Source organism: Macaca mulatta, chromosome X, assembly GCF_049350105.2.
Source record: "Macaca mulatta isolate MMU2019108-1 chromosome X, T2T-MMU8v2.0, whole genome shotgun sequence".
NCBI classification, from domain to species: domain Eukaryota; kingdom Metazoa; phylum Chordata; class Mammalia; order Primates; family Cercopithecidae; genus Macaca; species Macaca mulatta.
In genome coordinates this window covers 77,678,866-77,696,656 of record NC_133426.1, presented here as the reverse complement: position 1 = coordinate 77,696,656, position 17,791 = coordinate 77,678,866, and the positions used below count along the sequence as shown (strand labels likewise).

Sequence of the window (17,791 nt, the reverse complement as noted above, 5' to 3'; positions counted from 1 at the left end):
ACGCCTGGCTAATTTTTGTATTTTTAGCAGAGACAGGGTTTCATCATGTTGGCCAGGATGGTCTCGAACTCCTGGCTCCGAGTGATCTGCCTGCTTTGGCTTCCCAAATTGCTGGGATTACAGGCATGAGCCACTGTGTCCAGCCAACTCCTGTCATATCTGTAGGGTATTTTTTGTCTGTTTTATTTGCCCTTTGCTGGAATGTCCCAATCCATTCTCCATTTGACCCTGTACATTCTCCCTGGCCTACTCCAGGAATCAACAGGAGCTCAGTTTCGTACGATTGTATAGCCCCTTCTGCACCATAGGCCAGGTCTGGCATTTAAGTACTGTGGAGTCAGTAAATGGAGCAAACATTCCCCTCTAGCCCCCACTGTGTGCACCCAGGCTATCTGATTGAACATCTGAACCAGTTTGTGGTTGCCATGCCAATTCTCTATGGATACCGCAGCTTGCTTTCAAATCCCAACTCAGCTGGCTGGAGGCCTTGATTACTCTCCTAGTTCATCTGCCTCTATTCCTTTGCCCCCCAGCTCCTGGCGTCTCTGTGCATAGACACCTCTAAAAGATCATAGACATTCTTAAAAGGACCAGTTCCATGAGATACAGCATGCAAGAGCTTCCTGTTACTAGGCCTTTTCTGCCTCCTGATCAGACCCCTTGAATATTGATCCTTAAATGAATCATGCTCAGGTTTGCAACCTCTCTTGGACTTTGCTGTTTGGACTGGTGTCCACTCCTTGGGGGAGCCAACACTATTATTGCCAAATCGTTTTAACTAGCTTCAGCCTACCTGAACCAGCCTCACTCCTTTCTGGCTCAATGAGAATTCTAGCATGTCGTAAGGCCATGGTCTCAGTGCTTACGATACTATCTTATCTTACTTTACCGTTAGTTCATAACCAGCTTTTGAACACATCTTGTCTGATTCTCACACAAGTTCTGTGAAAGAGGTAGAGAGGTTATTATTAACTCTCTATTGGAGATGAGGAAACAGACCTGGAGAGGGTAAATATCACGTGTCCAAGGGGACAGAGCTCATCAGTGGAGAACAAGGTCTCCTAATTCCAATGTCCTCTTCAAAACCCAGGTCACTCAGTACATTGAATTTCTACTGTGTGGCAGAGAGCATGCCTCATTTCCCTCTATGTCTCTCTCTTATACTCTTTGTGACAGAGCCTGATTTGAAAAGTCAGTCTTGGAGTCAGTCTAACTCTGCCTCCTACCTCCCTGAGACATTGTGTCCACCATCTGCCCTCAAGGTTCCTTGGGCCTGCTCCTACCTGGTTCATGGGACCCAAGAATCCTGTGTCTCCCACTTGGGCTGTAACACCCTGCCTGATAGCTTTATTGTCCCACCACTGCCCCCTGGAGAGGAAAGCCTTGATCTAGAGTTGGAGTCTCTTTCCAAGGGGGATTGGTAGAATCTTACAAGAGAAACCACATTTCTGATGTGATGGTGGGGTTAGCATTTCTCAATGCGGAGAGGGCATGAGGTTCCCTGCTTCCGCCCAGGACCAGGATGGAATTTTCAAAAGAAAATATTTCTTCTGATGGCATGTTGTATGGAGAGGGGATGTGTTTGTTGTATTGCTGTGGGTGAAGAGAATGGATTTCGATAAGAAAAGGAATCTTTTCCACCGTGAGGGGGTGGGGACCTCTCCTCTGATGGAACATAATGTCAGTTTCTAAGGGGAAAGGAAATTTCTTGTAGGAAAGGAATGTTCCTCTTTTAAGGCCGAGGAAGCTCTCTCTCAGGGATTGCTAAGTGTGGTGGAAAGGAATACTTACTCTCTTCTTTCTTTCAATTTTTTAAAAATAGAGATAGGGATAGGGTCTTGCTATGCTGTCCAGGCTAGTCTTGAACTCCTGACCTCATGCAATCCTCTTGCCTCGGCCTCTAAAGGTCTCCTTTCCTTCCCTCCTTCCCTTCCTCCCTCCTTTCCTTCCTTCCTTCCTTCCTTCCTTCCTTCCTTCCTTCCTTCCTTTGTTTCTGTCTTGACAGGGTCTCACTCTCTGGTCCAGGCTGGAGTGCAGTGGCATGATCACGGCTGACTGCAGCTTCAACCTCCTCCTGGGCTCAAGTTATCCTCCCACCTCAGCCTCTGAAATAGCTTGGGACTACAGGCACATGCCACCACATCTGACTAATTTTTTTTTTTTTTTTTGTAGAGATGGGGTCTCTCTATGTTGCTCAGACTGGTCTCAAACTCATGGGCTCAAGTGATTCTCTCTCCCTGGCCTTCCAAACTGCTGGGACTACAGCCACCACATCCAGCCTTCCTTTTTTTTTTTTTCTAAAGGAGAAATCTCAAATAAGGAAAACTTCCATGCTTTCTCTCTGAAGAGGAAAAACTGTTTCAAGGGAGAAAAATTCATATGAGATTGTGTCTGATTTTCTCTCCCTTTCTGATATCCAGCACTTCCTACATGGAGTCCACATACTCTCAGAGGGAGTGACAAATAATTTCTCCTGTTTGGAGGTGAGGAAGCTGAGGAGGCAAACTTGCCATGGGGGAAACTTTTACTCTGAGAGGCTATTTGTGGGGGCAGTGACTTTGAGGAAACCCCCGTGAGGCTGCAGGAAGATGATGCGTTGTTACTTGGGGAAGTCTTTTAGGAATCCCAGAAGCACAGAGTGTTGAAGGATGCTGAGAGATGTGCTGGGCCAGTTCTCCTTTGCTCATAAGGAAGCTGAGGCTCGGAGAAGGGAATGCCTTGCTGCTAAGTGACAGCCCCAGGACTCCAGCGCAGCTTTTCCAAGTCTCAACCTGGGGCTTTTCCTGCCACAGCTGACAGGGAAGGGTGATGCTGGTGAGGAAACTGCTGCTGTGAAACGTTTGACCTGTGTGGAGGCATCTCTGGAGTGGGAAGCATTGATTCCTGAGATAAGGAAACTGGGAAAGAGGATGGAATTAGGGGCTATGTCCAGAGGAAAGGGGCCAGGGTCATCGTGCAACCCAACAGGTGGACTGTGGGACATCAGCTTGTAGGGGATGCTGAGTTTGGAGGGAGTAAGGAGATAGTTCTCCAGGTGTGTGGGGAAGGGGCTCTCACCGAGGTGCCCAGGGAATGTGTGCCACTCTCTGGGGCATGAGAAATTTCCCAATCATTTCTTGTCTCTTCAGAGGGAGTTGTCATTTTTAATCTTTTCAAAATCAGAGGAAGGAGGTATGTAGATTAAATCCCAATAAAGCTGTTATTAGACAACGAAAAAGACAAGAACCACAACAAAAACAACAGGGCGGAATGGCTCCGCGGCTGGCTCTGCAGCCCAGAAGTGTAGTGGTTCCTCATTTGCAGCTTCAGCTACTCAAGTAACTACTTCTTTTGCCCTATTCCTTTCTTAATCAGTAAAAACCCAAGGCCAGCTCATCCTGGGGGAGGTCAGAGGTTGCAGGAGAAAGAACTTGACAAACACACGAGCCACCTCTTCATTTACTGTAAAATCCTGTTTAATGTGTAACATTTCAGGCAGAGAGAGGCCTTGGGGACTAGAGGAAGAGGCGGCCCTGACCAACCCCCGCTCCAACTTATCTGCCTGCTTCTCCCTCCCTAACTCCCTCACCCCAGACACCTCCTCCTTTTCCTTGTGGCCAGCAAGCACTGTTCCTCCTTTACTAGTGCTCGCCACCCTCCCTTCTCCACCCACATGTCCACAGTACCCCCGCCCTCCACTCCACTTACCCGCATCCCTCCCAGCTGATGTGACTCCAGAAACAGGGTATCTGACAGCACAGGGTTAAGATTAGTTTCATAATTGGAGACGCTGTCGGAGCATCCCATCTCTTGTCCCCAATGGTCCCAGAGAGAGGGAGAGGGAAGAGGGAAGGGTGCAGGCAACAAGGGCAGCCCACACTCCCAGTAACCTTGAGCACTGGCATAGGTGGCCTCCAACTCCCCACCCCTCCAGCTCCTCAAATGGAAGGCCCTGGGAGGAAGGGAAGTAGCCAGGGAAGGAAGGTTTTGATCGAGTAATCCCCAGCAGGCAGAGGCCTGTGCACCGGCAGGGGAGAAGGAGGGGCTCGCCCAGGGCAGGGTCGGGGGCGGGATGGGAGGTTGCCTGGTACGTGGCATCAGCAGGCCGAGCAGCGGTCGCTCTTCTCAGCCAGCCCGGCCCCGGTGCCAGGGCTGCGGCGCAGTATGTCTTTCAGGGAACCATCCTGCTCGCTCAGCAGCTTGTTGATCTCATTCTGCTTGTATTCAGGTGAGAGGCGGTGGCCGAAGCCCGAGCCCTTGCGGGAGGGTGGATTGGAGCGGCGCTGGGCTCGGCGGGCACAGGCCCGGATGATGAGGTACACCACCTCGGCCACATTGAGGATGATGCAGATGCCGGAGGCGGCTAGCATGAAGACGGTGAAGACGGTTTTCTCAGTGGGGCGGGACACGAAGCAGTCCACTGTGTTGGGGCAGGGGTAGACGTCGCACTTGACCAGCCGCACCATGGCATAGCCAGGGTAGAGCAGATAAAAGACATACATGAAGACGGCCTCGAACAATAGCCGGAACACCACGCTGATGACATAGGTCCACCACAGTGTCCCTGAGATGTGGACTTTGTGCCTCTTCACCTCCTCCAGGTGTAGGGGGTCCCCATGGCCCTCAAGCCGTAGCATTTTCTTCTCTATGTGTTGCTGGTGAGCCACGTGCATGGCCACGAGGAGAGCTGGGGTGGAAACTAGGATGAGCTGCAGGGACCACAGCCGCACATGGGAGATGGGGAAGAACTGGTCATAGCAGACGCTGTTGCAGCCAGGCTGGAGTGTGTTGCAGATGAAAGAAGACTTCTCATCACCCCACACACTCTCCGCAGCCACCACCAGCACCATAATTCTGAAGATGAAGATGACCGAGAGCCATACTCGTCCAATGGCAGTAGAATGCCGGTTCACGCCACTGAGCAAGGTGTACAAACCTGTCCAGTTCATCCTGCCTCATTCACACCTGCAAAACACCAGCCATGAAGCAAGCTGTCAGAAAGCTGGGGTGGAAAGTCGGGCGCCATAGCACTGCCTGTGCACTCCCCCCACCCAACTCTTCCAAGAGCCAGTAGCAGGAAAGGAAGGATGGTCATGACTTTCCTCGTCACCCCATCCCCTTGCCAGCTTCTCCTCCTCCTCACTCACTTGACTTGACCTCCCTGAGCCCCATCCCCCTTCTTTGCTTTCATCCAACATTCTTTTCTCGCCAGCCCCTTTCTTTGCCAAGCCCGTCTTGTTCCGATATCAGCCATCCCCTATGGCTCCCTGTTCCCTAGCTCCTTAACTCCAGACCTGGGGCAAACTCAACAAAGCCCTCTTACCTTGGGGAGCGCCTATCCCTGAGGCCACCCAGACAGGTCCCCTATGGTCTCATGTCTGTGCAGGGGGAGTGGTCCCTGGGCTCCGCGCCTGCGTCCCAATTCATCACCGCCCGGTGCTGGGGAGTCATATGCTGCTTTATACCCAGTGTCTGCACAATGAGACCTTTGTGGGGCTCTGAACAACGCCCTTTAGAATTCAGATCAAACGCCCTGACTTCCGCCCACCCTACACACAGAGCACTTGTGTCCCAGCGCCGGACACCCAGCCTGCACCCACCTGTTCTGTGCCCGCCCGGTCCATCGCCGCACCCGCCCCATAGCCCCACCAGAAGAATGGCCACGCGGGGGAGGGAGATAAAACTCAGGCAGGTGGATGTGAAGAGGGGACCTCAGGGGACCCGGAGGCTCTGGGCTGAGGCCCTTCCCCATGGCCCCATCAGAAGTTTAAGGTCAGCAGGATTTTCCCTGAGGCTTAGATCCCCTCCGGAATATGGAGAGGAAAGAGAGCTCATTTATCAAGCCAGGAACTGTGCTGAGTGTTGTTCCACACCTTTTTTCTTTCGACCCATTTAGGAAGCCTGTTATCCCATTTTCCAGATGAAGAAGCTGAAGCTCAGGTAAGTAACTCCTTAAGGTCACACTCTTTACAAAGCGGTAGTATAAGTAGGATGAAACAATGTATCTGAGACAGAAGTCTTTCTACAGCAGGCTCCTTGTGCTTCTGCAGACAGTGTCCGTAGAAAGCAAAGGCTAACCATTAAAAAAAAAAAAAAAAAAAAAAAACGGCCGGGCGCAGTGGCTCACGCCTGTAATCCCAGCACTTTGGGAGGCCGAGGCGGACGGATCACAAGATCAGGAAATCAAGACCATCCTGGCTAACAAGGTGAAACCCTGTCTCTACTGAAAATATAAAAAATTAGCCGGACGTGATGGGACGAGCCTGTAGTCCCAGCTACTCGGGAGGCTGAGGCAGGAGAATCACTTGAACCTAGGAGGCCGAGGTTGCAGTGAGCCAAGATTGCACCACTGAACTCCAGCCTGGGCGACAGAGTGAGTGAGACTCTATCACAAAAACAAACAAACAAAAAAGCAAAGGCGAATGTTAACCATAAAGGCACAAGAAGTATGGAAGCTGTCAATCCGTGAGCACATTCCAACTCCAGTGTCATGGAGCAAACCCTGGCCGTCTCTCTTTGAGTTTCAGGAAAGGGAACTCATGCAGGGGGTGGTCAAGTGGGCACACGGTGAGCATAAGCCAGAAAGAGAAAGCAAAAGGTCACTGAGCAGGCCGGGCGCCGTGGCACATGCCTGTAATCCCAGCACTTTGGGAGTCTGCAGCGGGTGGATCATTTGAGGTCAGGAGTTCGAGACCAGCCTGGCCAACATGGTGAAACCCCGTCTCTACTAAAAATACAAAAATTAGCCGGGCGTGGTGGTATACACCTGTAATCCCAGCTACTCAGGAGGCTGAGGCAGGAGAATTGCTTGAACCTGGGCAGCGGAGGTTGCAGTGAGCCAAGATCATGCCATTGTACTCCAGCTTGGGTGACAGAGCATGATTCCATCTCAAAAAAAAAAAAAAAAAAAGTCACTGAGCAAACAGAGGGTCAGGAGATAGGCTGTGACTCTTACCTATAGTCACATAGCTTTAGGTTTGGATTCTGGTTCTTCACTTGATGTGACCTTGGGCTAGCTACTAAACTTCTCCGAGCCTGCTTGTTCATCTATAAATGAGGTTAATACCCAGGGTTATTGTGAGATTCAACGAGGCAATCTGCAAAAGTTCTTAGCCCAGCTCCAGGATCATAGTTGGTGACCAAAGGGGTTAAGAATCTTCTCAGGGGCCGGGCACAGAGGCTCACATCTGTAATCCCAGCACTTTGGGAGGTTGAAGTGGGCAGGTCACTTGAGGTCCAGAGTTTGAGACCACCCTGGCCAACATAGTGAAACTCCATCTCTACTGAAAATACAAAAATTTAGCCGCGTGTGGTGGTGCATGCCTGTAATCCCAGCTGCTGGGTGGGAGAATCACTGGAACCCCAGAGACGGAGGTTGCCGTGAGCCAAGATTGCACCACTGCACTCCAGTCTGGGCGACAGAGCAAGACTCCATCTCAAAAAAAAAAAAAAAAAAAAAAAAATTCTTCTCGGGAAGAGAAAACAAAGTTGCCTTGGGGGAGTAAATGGTCTGCCAAACCCAAGATCTCTCCTTTTTCTCCCTAATGCTGTGGGGTTTTTTTTGTTTGTTTGTTTTTTGTTTTTTTTAAGAGGATGGGAACAAGGTCTGGCTATATCACCCAGGCTAGAGTGCAGTGGCACAATCACTGCTCACTGCAGCCTTGACCTCCTGGGCTCCAGCGATCCTCCCACCTCAGCCTCTCAATTAGCTGGGACCACAGGTTTGTGTGTCACCACGCCCAGCGAATTTTTCTTTTTTTTTTTTGTAGAGGTCGGGGGCTCGCTATGTTGCCCAGGCTGGTCTTGAACTCCTGGGCTCAAGCAATCTTCCCACTTTTGCCTCCCAAAGTGTTGGGATTACAGGCGTGAGCGACCTTGAGCAGCCCCCGATGCTGTTGTTGACCTATAGGGTCTGTCTGAGACCAGCCCCCAACCCCAAGTGCATATTGTAACCTCGTGGTTTCAGGAGCTTGCCAGTTGCTCTAGGGAGGAAATTCTCCTCCATCCCTTAGGCAGGCTAAGAAGGCTTCTCCCATCTCTTGCCACTTCTGCCATTAAGTTGCAAGGAGATCATACTAGCAGCAGGAAACTGAATGTGAGGAGGACACGCAGGGCTGGACCATAGGAGATGCAGTGATCCCTGGAGTCATTTCCTGACCCCAATGCATGCTCCACAGCAGAGCAAGTGGTTGTGGAAGAAGCCTCATATTCAGCCCTGGGTGGTCCTCTATGCTGTAGAGGAAAGGGGTGGGGTAACAGCAACTTCGAAAGTTGGGAAATGGGATGAAAGAATCAGGGGAAAGAAGGACAGTCCACAGGACATAGATTACTTCTCAGAACAAGGTTTCTTTATCTAACTAACTAAATAAATAGCCTTAGTGAGTTCATGTCATGTGCCAACCAGCATGGGGAAGCAGGGATATGGGTGCCCTTTCTCCCAAGCCTAGGATTCTACATGCAAAGCTGTTGCACTAGGCATCACAGCTAGCCATAAAGAAATGCTTCAGAGGCTGGGCACGGTGGCTCATGCCTGTAATCCCAACGCTTTGGGAGGCCAAGGTGGGCAGATCACGAGGTCAGCAGATCGAGGCCAACATGGTGAAACCCCGACTCTACTAAAATTAGAAAAATTAGCTGGGCATGGTGGCACGCACCTGTAATCCCAGCTACTCGGGAAGCTGAGGCAGGAGAATCGCTTGAACCCAGGAGGCGAAGATTGCAGTGAGCCGAGATTGCACCACTGCACTCCAGCCTGGTGACAGAGTGAGACTCCGTCTCAAAAAAAAAAAAAAAAAAAAAAAAAAGAAAAGAAAAAAGAAATGCTTCAGGTGGTGAGATGTGTTACACTCTAGAACAGGTGGCCAGAGAATTATTAATAACTGGTTGGGTGCAGGGGCTCACGCCTGCAATCCCAGCACTTTGGGAGGCTTAGGCAGGCAGATCACTGAGGGATTTGAGTCCAGCCTGACCAACATGGTGAAACCCCGTCTCTACTAAAAATTAGCTGGGTGTGGTGGCGGGCACCTGTTATCCCAGCTACTCAGGAGGCTGAGGCAGGAGAATTGCTTGAACCCAGGAGGCAGAGGTTGCAGTGAGTGGAGATCCCGCCACTGAACTCCAGCCTGGGGGAAAGAGTGAGACTCTGTCTTGGGAAAACAAAACAAAACAAAACACCTAGGCCAGGTGCAGTGGCTCACGCCTGGAATCCCAGCACTTTGGGAGGCTGAGGTGGGTGGATTGCTTGAGCCCAGGAGTTTGAGACCATCATGGGCAATATAGCAAGACCCCTGTCTCTATTGTATTTAAAAAAAGAAAAGTCTGGGTGCGGTGGCTCTCGCCTGTAATCCCAGCACTTTGGGAGGTTGAGGCGGGTGGAAAACGAGGTCAGGAGATCGAAACCATCCTGGCTAACATGGTGAAACCCCGTCTCTACTAAAAATACAAAAAATTAGCCGGGCATGGTGGCAGGTGCCTGTAGTCCCAGCTATTCGGGAGGCTGAGGCAGGAGAATGGCGTGAACCCGGGAGGCGGAGCTTGCAGTGAGCAGATTGTGCCACTGCACTCCACCCTGGGTGACAGAGTGAGACTCCGCCTCAAAAAAAAAATAGAAAAGAAAAACCAAAAAAAAGGCCAGGCACAGTGGCTCACGCTTGTAATCCCAGCACTTTGGGAGGCCGAGACTGGTGGATTACCTGAGGTCAGGAGTTCGAGACCAGCCTGACCAACATGGTGAAACCTCGTCTCTACTAAAAATACAAAAATTAGCTGGGCGTGGTGGCGCATGCCTGTAGTTCCAGCTACTCAGGAGGCTGAGTCAGGAGAATCACTTGAACCCGGGAGGCAGATGTTGTAGTGAGCCGAGATCATGCCACTGCACTCCAGCCTGGGTGACAGAATGAGACTCTGTCTCTTAAAAAAAAAAAAAAAGAATAAAATAAACAATAATAATAATAATAATAGGCCGGGCGCGGTGGCTCACGCCTGTAATCCCAGCACTTTGGGAGGCCGAGGCGGGCGGATCACAAGGTCAGGAGATCGAGACCACGGTGAAACCCCGTCTCTACTAAAAATACAAAAAATTAGCCGGGCGCGGTTGTGGGCGCCTGTAGTCCCAGCTACTCGGGAGGCTGAGGCAGGAGAATGGCGTGAACCCGGGAGGCGGAGCTTGCAGTGAGCTGAGATCGCGCCACTGCACTCCAGCCCAGGCGACACAGCGAGACTCCGTCTCAAAAAAAAAAAAAAAAAAAAAAAAATAATAATAATAATAAAAGAATAACCTGGCCAGGTTCTTTTTTTTTGAGATGGAGTCTCACTCTGTCACTCAGGCTGGAGTGCAGTGGCGTGATCTCGGCTCACTGCAAGCTCTGCCTCCTGGGTTCACGCCATTCTCCTGCCTCAGCCTCCCGAGTAGCTGGGACTACAGGCGCGTGCCACCACGCCCAGCTTTTTTTTTTTTTTTTTTTTGTATTTTTAGTAGAGACGGGGTTTCACCATGTTAGCCAGGATGGTCTTGATCTCCTGACCTCGTGATCCACCTGCCTCAACCTCTCAAAGTGCTGGGATTACAAGTGTGAGTCACCACGCCTGGCCCCTGGCCAGGTTATTCTTAGGCAACACAGGGAGACCCCTGTCTCTTAAAAAAAAAAAAAAAAATTAAAAGGAGGCTGAGGTGGGAGTATCGCTTGAGTCCAGGAGTTCAAGACCAGCCATAGGCAACATAGTGAGACCCCATCTCTACAAAAAAAGAAACACAAAGGCCGGGCGCGGTGGCTCAAGCCTGTAATCCCAGCACTTTGGGAGGCCGAGACGGGTGGATCACGAGGTCAGGAGATCGAGACCATCCTGGCTAACACGGTGAAACCCCGTCTCTACTAAAAAATACAAAAAACTAGCCGGGCGAGATGGCGGGTGCCTGTAGTCCCAGCTACTCGGGAGGATGAGGCAGGAGAATGGCGTAAACCCCGGAGGCGGAGCTTGCAGTGAGCTGAGATCCGGCCACTGCACTCCAGCCCGGGCGACACAGCGAGACTCCGTCTCAAAAAAAAAAAAAAAAAAAAGAAACACAAAAATTATCCAGGCATGGTGGCTGGTGCCATTCACCCATAGTCCTAGCTACTCGAGAGGCTGAGGCAGGAGGATCTCTTGAGTCCAGGAGGTCGAGGCTGCAGTGAGCTTCAATGGTGCCAACTGCATTCCAGCCTGTCTCAGAAAATAATAATAATGATAAGACCTCCCAACACTGTAGCATTTTTATTAAAAAAAAAATTATTGAGTACCTGTTATATGCCAGGCCCCTGCACATGCACTCTCGTTTAATCCTCAAAAAAACTTTTTGAGGTAAGTTTTGATTTATCCTCGTGTCACAGATGAGCAAACTGAGGCAAAGAAAGGTGAAAGGACTTACCTAAGAGTCACATAGTCAGTTAAGTGATAGAGCTGGGATTTGAGCCAGATCAAGCTGACTCTAGAACACACACTGTTTTTTTTTTTTGTTTTTTTTTGAGAGCGAGTCTTGCTCTGTCACCCAGGCCGGAGTGCAGTGGCGTGATCTCGGCTCACTACAAGCTCCGCCTCCCGGGTTCACGTCATTCTCCTGCCTCACCTCCTGAGTAGCTAGGACTACAGGTGCCCGCCACCACACCTGGCTAATTTTTTGTTTTGTTTTTTTTTTTTTTTGAGACAGAGTCTTGCTCTGTCGCCCAGGCTGGGGTGCAGTGGCCGGATCTCAGCTCACTGCAAGCTCCGCCTCCCAGGTTTAGACCATTCTCCTGCCTCAGCCTCCCGAGTAGCTGGGACTACAGGCGCCCGCCACCTCGCCCGGCTAGTTTTTTGTATTTTTTAGTAGAGACGGGGTTTCACCGTGTTAGCCAGGATGGTCTCGATCTCCTGACCTCGTGATCCGCCCGTCTCGGCCTCCCAAAGTGCTGGGATTACAGGCTTGAGCCACCGCGCCCGGCCAATTTTTTGTATTTTTAGTAGAGATGGGGTTTCACCATGTTAGCCAGGATGGTCTCGATCTCCTGACCTCGTGATCCGCCCACCTTGGCCTCCCAAAGTGCTGGAATTATAGGTGTGAGCCACTGCGCCTGGCCACATACTTTTTTTTTTTTGAGACGGGGTCTCACTCTGTAGCCCAAGCTGAAGTGCAGTGGCACGATCTCGGCTCCATGCAAGCTCTGCCTCCCGGGTTCACGTGATTCTCACAGAGCACATACTTTTTCCCATAAGCTCTACTTGGCTACAAGTATAACTTTACTTTCTGTGGGTATTTTTTAGGAACAGGGAGATTAAAAAAAAAAAGAAGGAACAGGGAGGGAGATTGGAAACTGCTATGTCCTATTTTCTTTTAGCCCCTTCTCTCCTTTCCTATCAATTGACAACTCTTTCCTTTCTTTTCTTTCTTTCTTTCTTTTTTTTTTTTTTTTTTTTGAGATGAGTCTTGCTCTGTTACCCAGGCTGGAGTGCAGTGGTGTGATCTCGGCTCACTGCAACCTCCGCCTCCCAGGTTCAAACGATTCTCCTGCCTCAGCCTCCTGAGTAGCTGGGATTACAGGTGCGTGTCACCATGTCTGGCTAATTTTTGCATTTTTAGTAGAAATGGGGTTTCATCATGTTGGCCAGGCTGGTCTTGAAGTCCTGACCTCAGTTAATCCTGCTGCCTCAGCCTCCCAAAGTGCTGGAATTACAGGCGTGAGCCACTGTGCCTGGCCCAGCTCTTTTTTTTCTAAGGTACTTTTGTTGTAGCAATTGACAATTCTTTCCCTCTCCTTCTGTCCCAGGATTTTTTGCTGCCTCTTGATTTGGTCTGCTTTTCCCTTTCCTTACCTTTCTTGGGCTGCTTTCTCAAACTGCAAAGCAAACCTTAGCTGTTCTCTTTTTTCTGCCCTTCAGGGGTGTGCCACAGATATCCTGGCCACCCCTGAGTTTCTAGGTTCTTGTAACTCTCCGCCTCTTTTCTTCTTGAGGCTTCTGGGACATAGCCAGTAGCTCCCTGTGGGGCCTCTAAGGACCCTTGTCTGGGTGCTGTGATCTCAATTTTTGCTGTTCCCTGTGGAAGGAGAACTGATCCCTATGTCAACATCAATGCCTCAAGGATTTCATTCTAAAAACATCCAGGGGAGTGACCTGATTTTGAAATCCAAACTGTTTTTGTGACTTTGGGTTAAAGTCCAGGTATTGATATCCTCGGTGTTGCTGCAGGTGTGTTTTGCTCTCATGTTTAATTAGACAGGACTTCTCTGGCCTTGTCAGGCTCTGGCCCTAATTTAGATTTGGCCAAATTTAGATTTGCCCTAGCACTCAAGCACAGTGCAAAATCAGGTGATCTCACTTAGTCCTTACAACAGTCCTGTAATATTATCCCCATTTTTCAGACAAGGAAGTTGAGGCTCAGAGACGTTAAGTAATTTGCCTCAACGGCAATTGCACTGCTGCTAAATGGTAGAATCAAGTTCCAAGTTTATTTTCTTGCCTCAAAGTATTTGTATATAGTGCTGCTTATGGCGGCCTCTCTTCCTTTAAGGAGTTTGCATTCTAACTGAGACCAGGCCTACTATTCAAAAACCTATACACTTTCCTGCGTGTGCTGGCACGTACACACACATACACACACGCGCGCGCGTGCACACACACATTCATCTAGTCTGTCTCTGTCTCTCTCTGTTTCTGCCCTCACCTCCTCCCTATCCTTCCAACTACAGGAAAATCCTTGTGATGTGGGGTTTGGGGAAGAGGGACGGGCTGGGATGGATGGGGTTACATTCAGCCTGCGACTCCATGCTCCCTCCCCCATTTCACAGGCAGTCACTCGTCAGGAAGGGACATGGGGTTTTCTTTGAGATTTACTTAGGAATTTCTGGCTGCCTTCATCAGTTTGGTGTGGCTAAGGCCAAACTCCTCCAGCTCTCTTCCCCTTCCCCTGCTTCTCTCTCTTGCCTCCGTCCTGTGGTTCTACAGTATCTCAGTCACTGGACTTAGCCTCTCCACCCTGCCATACGTATTCCGTGGCCAGGCTTGGGTCAGGTCCAGTCTAGCTCATTCCAATTTGTTCTTTCCCCCTCTCTGCTGCGGTCTTTTCGGAGAGCTTCTGCTCATGCCAGCTCCCTTCCCCATTGTTTGGACGCTACTCCCTTACTCTTCCATCACCCACCTGATTTCCTGTTGCTCTCTGCTTGGGTTATTATAACAGCTGCCATTTATGGAGTGCCCCCTGTGTGTATAGTCACAGACTCTCACGCGCACAACAACCCCGTCAGCCAGGAGCTATTGTCTGCAACTCACAGGTGAGGCAATGAAGGCTAACAGAAGCTGAGTAACTTACTACACAGGTGGTAAGCAAGTGCTGCGAGTAGGAAAGAGTAGGAATCATATTGGTCCCTCACCCAAGCCTGGGTCCCTTTTCCATTGCCAGGCTGCATTCTAATCTATACTTCTCTCCATTAAAACCCCTCTTGTCTGTATTCTCCTCTCCTCATCTCGTTTTCTAAGTTTACACATTCTGCTGTGCCATTCCCAACAGCTGCAAAACTTTCAAACAGCTGGGGAACACCTCTCCTTTAGATCTCCAAACCGGCCGGGCATGGTGGCTCACACCTGTAATCCCAGCACTTTGGGAGGCCGAAGTGGGCAGATCACCTGAGTTCGGGAGTTTGAGACCAGCCTGACCAACATGGAGAAACCCTGTCTCTACTAAAGATACGAAATTAGCCAGGCATGGTGGGGCATGCCTGTCATCCCAGCTACTCGGGAGGCTCAGGCAGGAGAATCGCTTGAACCCAGGAGGCGGAGGTTGCGGTGAGCCAAGATTGCGCCATTGCACCTCAGCTTGGGCAACAAGAGTGAAACTCTGTCTCAAAAAAAAAAAAAGGAAAAAAAAAAAATCTCCAAACCATCAATTACTCCAAGTTCAGCTTGAGTCTGTCCGCCTCCTTCAAGAAAGTGGAAACACACGCTCCCAAATCCTTGGCCCTGTTGGCTAGCCCTCTGCAGCCCGCTGAACACGCTTTATTCATCCACTCGCAGCACCGTGTTGGGTGCATGCCTGGTTTGCCTTGTAATCAAGGAAGGAAAACAGCACCTGGCAGTGCCCAACATTCCCACTAAACCCTAACCCTGTGCGGCAGGAAATGTCTCAGAGAGACAAACTTGGCCACCTTGCACCTAGGGGGTCCCTCAAGTCTTCCTGCGAATCTGACCCTATGGAAATAGGGGAATCTTTGGCTGAAGGAAAAAAAGTGAGAGGAGAAGCAACACCGAACTTGGAAAGAGGCTGCAGAGAGAGGCTAAGCAAGCCTGGCACCTGGTAGGAGGGGCCTCACCCCAGCTTCAGAAGGAACCATGGAAGGGACCTAAGTGACTGAAGGCGGAGGTCAATAGAAGGCAAGACCCGGCCCCTATTTCCGGCCCCCTGTGCCACATCAGCCCTCCCTGGCCCACCTCCCTCAGCCCCCAGTCTCCTCACCTCCCTGTCACTGCCACACCTGGCTGCTGCTGCCCTTTCCCAGAGAATGTCTGCAGGTGTGTCTGCCCTATGCCACCAGGTACTGTCAGCCCAGCCCAGGGGAGGGACAACGAGCTCAGGGCCAGAGCCAGAAATGGCCCACAGCCCAAGAGGAACCAGACAAACATTAACCAGCCCCACCTCCTCCCACATACAGTCATTAAACACGATTGATCCTCTGAGCGCCCTATGAGTTTGGAGAGACAGATCACATAGCCTGGAGTCACTGCCTTGTCCCAGAGGAAGAGAGGCATCATTGTCACCCACCCATGTTTAGTCTCTCTGGGAGACTCAGCTGGACCTGTGCTCCTCAGCATCCCTCAGGCTTCCCCCATGCCCTAGCCTTAGGTAGATCCACAGTGCAGGCAAGCTGCAGAGATGGATCCTGTACAGGCTGCCATCCTGGTCAACCCTTCTAGCTCCCAGCCTCTGAAACTATATGACAGGGCTGGGTATGGTGGCTCATGCCTGTAATCCCAGCACTTTGGCCAAGGCAGGAGGATCACTTGAAGCCAGGAGTTTGAGACCAGCCTGGGTAACATAGTAAGACCCCATCTCTACAAAAAGTATAAATAAATAAACACATTATATGACAACGGGGAGGAAGAAGCCATGGGTGATGCCTGCTGGCACCTGAGGTCAAGATGGGAGCTGGCAGTGCTTCCCACCATATGGCAGTACCAGGGTGCCCTTCAGCCACTTGCTTATTGTCCACATCCTGAGTGGCTGGGGACGGACCAAAGTATTTCTAATCCTATCCCAGAACCCTAAAACCTCAGAAATTGCTTTCTACCCTCAAGGCCAAGGCAGTTGAACTGCAAAGTGTATCATGTGCAGCAATGAATCTTGGCAATCATTAAGGTAAACAGAGAATGTCAACCATTAACTGAGGGATCAGTCTAGTTTCAAGGTCTGCACCACTGACGGCTTACCTGAAGACCCTGCTGGGTTCTGTGGCCTGAATGGCAGTGGAGAAATAAGGGAAGTTAGCAGAGAAACTGGCCCCCTGCCTTCTGTTCTTCACTCCAGCTTGAGCTCACTGCTAGAAAGGGAGTCAGGGCCTCAGCTTTCCTTAGCCAAACCTGGGCATATGGATACATCAGTCCATGAGTGTTGGACATCTACTAGGAACCCAACAAAGGGCTACGTGCCAGGTGCAGGTAGCAAAGGAGGTGAAAACATCCCAACTGTTCATAAGAGATTTATCAACTTTTTTTTGAGTTGCAGTCTCACTCTGTCACCCAGGCTAGAGTGCAATGGCGCAATGTTGGCTCACTGCAACCTCCGCCTCCCAGGTTCAAGCGATTCTTCTGCCTCAGCCTCCCAAGTAGCTGGGATTACAGGCGCCTGGCTAATTTTTGTATTTTTAGTAGAGATGGGGTTTCGCCATGTTGGCCAGGCTGGTCTTGAACTCCTGGGCTCCAGTGATCCGCCCACCTCAGCCTCCCAAAGCACTGGGATTACAGGTGTGAGCTATCATGCCCTGCCGAACTTCTGGAGGAGAGGGGACCAAGACCCAATAAATTGCTGTGAAAAATATCAGTGTGTATTCAATCATGTGGTTGTAACTTTGATTCCTGAGAGAGTCCAGAGAAGGGAATGATGAGAGTAAACTGAAGTAATCAGGGAAGGCTTCCTAGAGGAGGTGAGGTTTGAGTGGAGACGTAAAAGACAGGTAGGAGCCAGAAGGGGAAGGACAGGGTTAGCATTCCAGGGAGGAGGAACAGTGTGAGTGAAGGCACAGAGTAGGAAGGAGCAAGGCATATCTGGGAGCCAGTAAGGAGGTAGGACTGTGTTGAGGGGCTGTGGAGGAAACTGTCAGTCAGTTAAGAGGCTTAGAGTATAGAGGACATTTAAAGCCAGATAGGGAATCCTTTAGTTGTGCCTGGTAAACCTGGTGAAAGGCAAAACTGAGCTGGACATCATGGTGGGTGGGGGACAGGCTGAACACCATTCTTCCCTCTGAGAGTACAAGTTGTAGTGGATAAAGAGGACTACCGTTTCCCGAGTACTGAATGCATAAAAGGCAATGTTCAAAGTGTTTTGTATTACTTTGTTTGATTTTCAAAATAACCCTACAAAGTAGGCACTACTAATATTCTCGTGTTACAGGGGAATTAAGGCACACAGAGGTTAAGTGACATAATTGAGGTTAGCTGGCTACTGGTAAGTAACAAAGCTGGATTTGAACCCAGGCAGTCTGGCTCCAGAACTTGTTCACTTGACCACTATATATCACAGCTGATGAGCTCTACAGGGTCCCACTGAGAATCAGTTACAGGTGGTCCCTGACTCCAGAAGATTCTAAGCTAA

At 50.3% G+C, this 17,791-nt stretch overlaps 1 protein-coding gene across 3 annotated transcripts; it reads right to left on the bottom strand.

The window, feature by feature from the left end:
• Positions 1–3,437: 3,437 nt before the first annotated feature.
• On the bottom strand, positions 3,438–15,587 carry GJB1 (gap junction protein beta 1). Of its 3 annotated transcripts, none has more exons than XM_015127648.3 (2): positions 15,440–15,587; positions 3,438–4,944 (listed from the first exon to the last, which is right to left on the bottom strand). In XM_015127648.3, the coding sequence occupies exon 2, from the start codon at positions 4,926–4,928 to the stop codon at positions 4,077–4,079; it is 852 nt and encodes a 283-aa protein (XP_014983134.1). In that variant the 5' UTR covers positions 4,929–4,944; positions 15,440–15,587; the 3' UTR covers positions 3,438–4,076.
• Between the last annotated feature and the right edge of the window lie 2,204 nt (positions 15,588–17,791).

Coding starts and splice junctions, on each gene's coding strand:
- GJB1 (XM_015127648.3), bottom strand. CDS start 4,928: ATGAACTGGACAGGTTTGTACACCTTGCTCAGTGGCGTGAACCGGCAT.